This window comes from Branchiostoma floridae, chromosome 12 (assembly GCF_000003815.2).
Source record: "Branchiostoma floridae strain S238N-H82 chromosome 12, Bfl_VNyyK, whole genome shotgun sequence".
Classification (NCBI taxonomy): domain Eukaryota; kingdom Metazoa; phylum Chordata; class Leptocardii; order Amphioxiformes; family Branchiostomatidae; genus Branchiostoma; species Branchiostoma floridae.
This window is the reverse complement of record NC_049990.1, coordinates 22,329,232-22,333,473: the sequence shown is the minus strand read 5'-3', so window position 1 is coordinate 22,333,473 and position 4,242 is coordinate 22,329,232. Positions and strand designations below refer to the sequence as shown.

Genomic DNA, 4,242 nt, shown 5'->3' with positions numbered 1-4,242 from the left:
CACTCACCCCCCCCCCAAATCATTCTGAAACCCCTGTTTTGCTGTTTTGCCCGCCTAGAGTTTACGTTTGTACACAGGGACAATCAACATAATCAAGGAAGCAACTCCACTTTGTACAATTGACTGGAATACTGATGATTGACGTGAAGGCAGGACGACACTCATACCATGATGCGCTCCTAGCGGATCTTGATCTAACTGTCTATCCCAAAAACTTCTTTGTTCAAGCGCCCAGAGTGATCTATTTATCCCTTCCTCATACATAGGGGGCTCAAAGACTCAAAGCCAGAATAAGGACTGTTTGTTCTCCGCTCACATTACAAACAACTAAAGGACGGGTGGTAATTTGAAGAATGAAAGACCATTCGCAAACGCCCAAACACGTTATTTGTGACTTAGACTTGAATCAACGGTAAGTACTCAACAATTTAAGCACACAAACGTATATCGTTCTACTGCCTGTTTTGTGTATTTTTAGGTTGGGTTATAGTATATGGCAACCTCATATTGTACCGTGAAAAAATCGCGACCATTCTAAGAATGTCAAATAAAAATGTGTTACGGAAAATGAACGTGACATGGTTTTTCTTAACCCAAGGCGGTTTCAAATACATGAATCATCTTCCGTTAAAGTACTAAAGAATCTTCGTGGAACCCGATATGGCATCTTGACAATACCTTCACACTAATGTATTTATCCACGGATCAACGCCTTGTAGGAGGTCTGTCTCTTAGATTAGGCGCCTTTCTCTGAAAAGTCAACAGCGATTGACAAGAAATCAACCAATACCACAGGATTTGTAACGTACGAAAGGACATGAAAGCATGAAGAAGTCTTGATTGGACGACCAACATGCGGGATACATGACAACCTATCGGAAAACATGCTTAACGACTCGCGCGAGTGCACAAAGCAAAAGATAACAGCATTCCTGTTATTTTTCAGCAGATTAATGGTTACACCTACAGAAAACCAACCGTAATTTTGTGACATGAACGGCTTGGCAACACATGCCGTTTTAGTTTGATCCCTTACAAAGTGAAATCGTTACTAGTAAAGAAATATGCTCGTTATAAGTAACAAAATATGCTTCTCTGCGATATCATAAGAAGTGGGCTCAGTTCATTAGTTTTCTTTATTGTTCCTATCATAATATTATACATAATGTACAAAGATGAGGCATAAAACGATGTAATGAAGCAATACGCATTTCCCCTCTACTAAAAGTATAGAACGTAAGGGATGATGTAGAAAATCACGTGACCTTGCGATGCGGGCCATGGTTGGTTTAGATCTATCAAATTACTAACCAAACCCTTAAGGAAGCTAAAACCTGTTAACAAGATTATCTACACGTTTTACTAAAACATTGCGGAATGCGCCTGAACAAAAAAAAAAAAAAATGCATGAAAACGAAAAAGGCAGTTCGTTCATATTATTGACAGCCATAAAAGTTCAAAGAGCAAGTCTAAAATTTTGACAGTCTCAAATGCATAAGACCCAATTAAGGGCAAGGACGGGATCTGGAGCTATTAAGGTGATTTCCAAGGAGTGGCTGAAGAATTTGTTCTGAAGCGGAACGCGGGGACAATCCCCATTTCTCGTCATCACCAGAGCATCCTTATGCAAATATCCGTTGTCATGGTAACCAAGAACAACCTTGCCAGTGTGCGTGACTGATGACGTAAATACGTTGCCTAATCGGGTCTACAAAGACCACGTGTTGTATGTATGTAGTACCCCTGTAATGTTTGGAAGTAAGGAAAAGGATAGAAATAGATATAACATACGAAATCGCCATGTTGGTAGCCACTGCGCCATCTCTTCCTGTACACTTGGACCAGAGTTTTGTTGTCTATACGTACGATTTCTTCTGGATACAGTCTGGTGTACATGATTATCGTTTATTCATCACCATACAGGTGTGGTGTGCATCTGTTTTCGGAGAATGCTTCCCCTTTACAGGTGTGGGGTGCATCTGTTTTCGGAGAATTCTTTCATGAACGGATTATCGTGAAAAGTATTCGGGGACAATATCGAAATTATCTTTTAATTTTTTTTTTTCAAATTGATTTTAACTGATTATAACAAGTTACAGTTTGGAGTTAGCTTTTAGACTACTAGAGTAGACATATTCTATACTGTTCTGCACAGTTTGTTTGTCTCCTTTCATGTCAACTTCAATTAGCACACGGGCAAGAATTTGCAATAAACTATTATCATTAAAATGCTTGAATTCTTAATTAGCTATTAGTATAATTTAAAAGAAGAAAAATAATGATATGAAAGAAGGTACTGTTGTTTAAAGAACGTTTCATGTCAATCGAAAATAATCTGATTGCAAATGTCGATTCTTCATTCTATGCCATTCCTCCGTTCACCCTTCTTTCCTTTTTTTAATGAGTCATTTCAATAACTGAAAAACCATTAAGACCCGGTCAGCCGATACAAAGATAAAGGCAAAAACACGTCACAACTCAGAATGAGCAAATATGATGAAAAAACACACTCTCGACACAGCATGAACCCAAAAGGATACAGTACAATTCCCAAAGAAAACAGTTTCAGAACCGCATTATTGGCAAAGTTAATTGAACGATACTCCTAAGTCTATTTGACAAGTGATTAAGTAATCGATGCCTCTTTTAAGGGACAAGTGAATGAAACAATTCCTGTCAGAAATCCACGGGCCCATGTCTAATGGTGCTAGGTACATGAGGTAAGGAGATGTCTTTCCGTAAGGGGGGGTACGTTTTGTTTAAGAAAGGCGCGGCAAGTGTTAAGGAATTGCAGCTTCTTTTTCTAACTTTGAAATTCTTCAATTTTTTTTCAACCTCATTGATACTGTTCGGAAAACTTGGGCAGTACAAATTATTTTGTTGCCTTACAATCAGGTTTTCAAAATAGTTTTTGTCATGTTTCCCCTGTCTAGTCTATATTGCCATTGAAGCTGTGACACATAGACATTGTCCGCTTTTTTGTCATACCAAGAAGTTAATAAGATTATTTTAAACACAACAAAAGATGTACAGTATTTTGGCTATAAGCAATGGAAAGTAGTTGCCAGAGTTGTCTTCGGTCTTAGATTTTTTGAGACATATATGTAGTGATCATATTTTTCTTCAATGAAGTTTTTTCATGTGACATTTACAGGCAGTAAACACACGAGAAGTGATGTTTAAGTTTGAAAAAGTCTACGACTCGCAAATATATATATATTCGATGTTTACCTCCGCCGACTTCACTTATACAATTTACGTTTGAGCAGAAAATGCAAACAAGCAAACCTTTTATGGAACTTATCGATCTAGTGAACACTTTCAATCATAACATTGGCTCGCTTATGAAATATCTATATTACCACACGAGGGTCATGATATGTAGAATCATAGTCCTAACATTATTTTTGGGGAAATCGCATTTCTAAAGAGGACCTTGAACCATGACATGTGACAACAGAAAAACAAGATCGAACACACCTGCTTGGTTTTCAAGAGGCTACAAAACTAATAGGCAAAATAGTACAACACCTATAGACCTACACTGACAGCAAAACAATCGTACATACCAAAAAGAAATCGTTCTAAACTTATGATGCCCCTAACATTCAAGAAAATGTGGATGAGTTAGATTGCTCACCTTAATTTCTTAAAACTCCGCTATCGTCTAAGTAGGTCGGATGATCCGATAAAACTCGGTAAACTCTCGTAACGGGTGAGGAAATTTTGGTAACGGGTCGGGGGATGACTTAGTTCCGTTAGGGATATCCACTCACCACGGCGTGGCGAAATGCATAAGAGACTGGGCTTAAGTGGCCGTTCACCAAACTTTAAAAAGGACGAAACTGAATCATTTCCATGAACACTCCCAACTTGTACGATACTGGAAGTTATAGAACGGACCCACCCTACGTAAGGAGTAAGGAGAGACACGATTGGACGACGTTCCGGTAGAAGTAAGATTTTGATGGTAACTGACAGATGTTGGCGAAAGTACTTACCGCATTATGCAAATCAGATGGGTGTGGTACCACTCCAACCTTACTCTCATTTGTAGCAGACGATATCACGTATTTTTAGACGTTTCTGGGCGTGTGCAAGTTGTAGCTGTGAGATCGCTTGGCATGTTTGGCTCGGGACGTAGAGGTTCAAGGTTCGAATCCTGCCATGGCACTTGAGCCCTTGGAAAAGGGACTTTTACACGACCTTCCCCACTTCACTCAGGTGAAAATGAGTACCTAG

General features: G+C 39.0%; 1 protein-coding gene across 2 annotated transcripts in view; it reads right to left on the bottom strand.

The window, feature by feature from the left end:
- LOC118428100 (hyaluronan synthase 2-like) overlaps nt 1-3,956 on the bottom strand; it is a 15,973-nt gene extending 12,017 nt beyond the window's left edge. Inside the window, exon 1 of one of the 2 annotated variants that reach the window (XM_035838071.1) lies at nt 3,641-3,956. Coding sequence is in view for 1 of the 2 variants with exons in the window: in XM_035838070.1 (XP_035693963.1) it covers nt 1,792-1,896 (105 nt within the window). In the remaining variant the exon portion in view is untranslated. Of the gene's footprint in view, nt 1-1,791; nt 1,925-3,640 lie in introns of those variants that run through there. The other variant, XM_035838070.1, reaches the window with a different exon arrangement.
- Between the last annotated feature and the right edge of the window lie 286 nt (nt 3,957-4,242).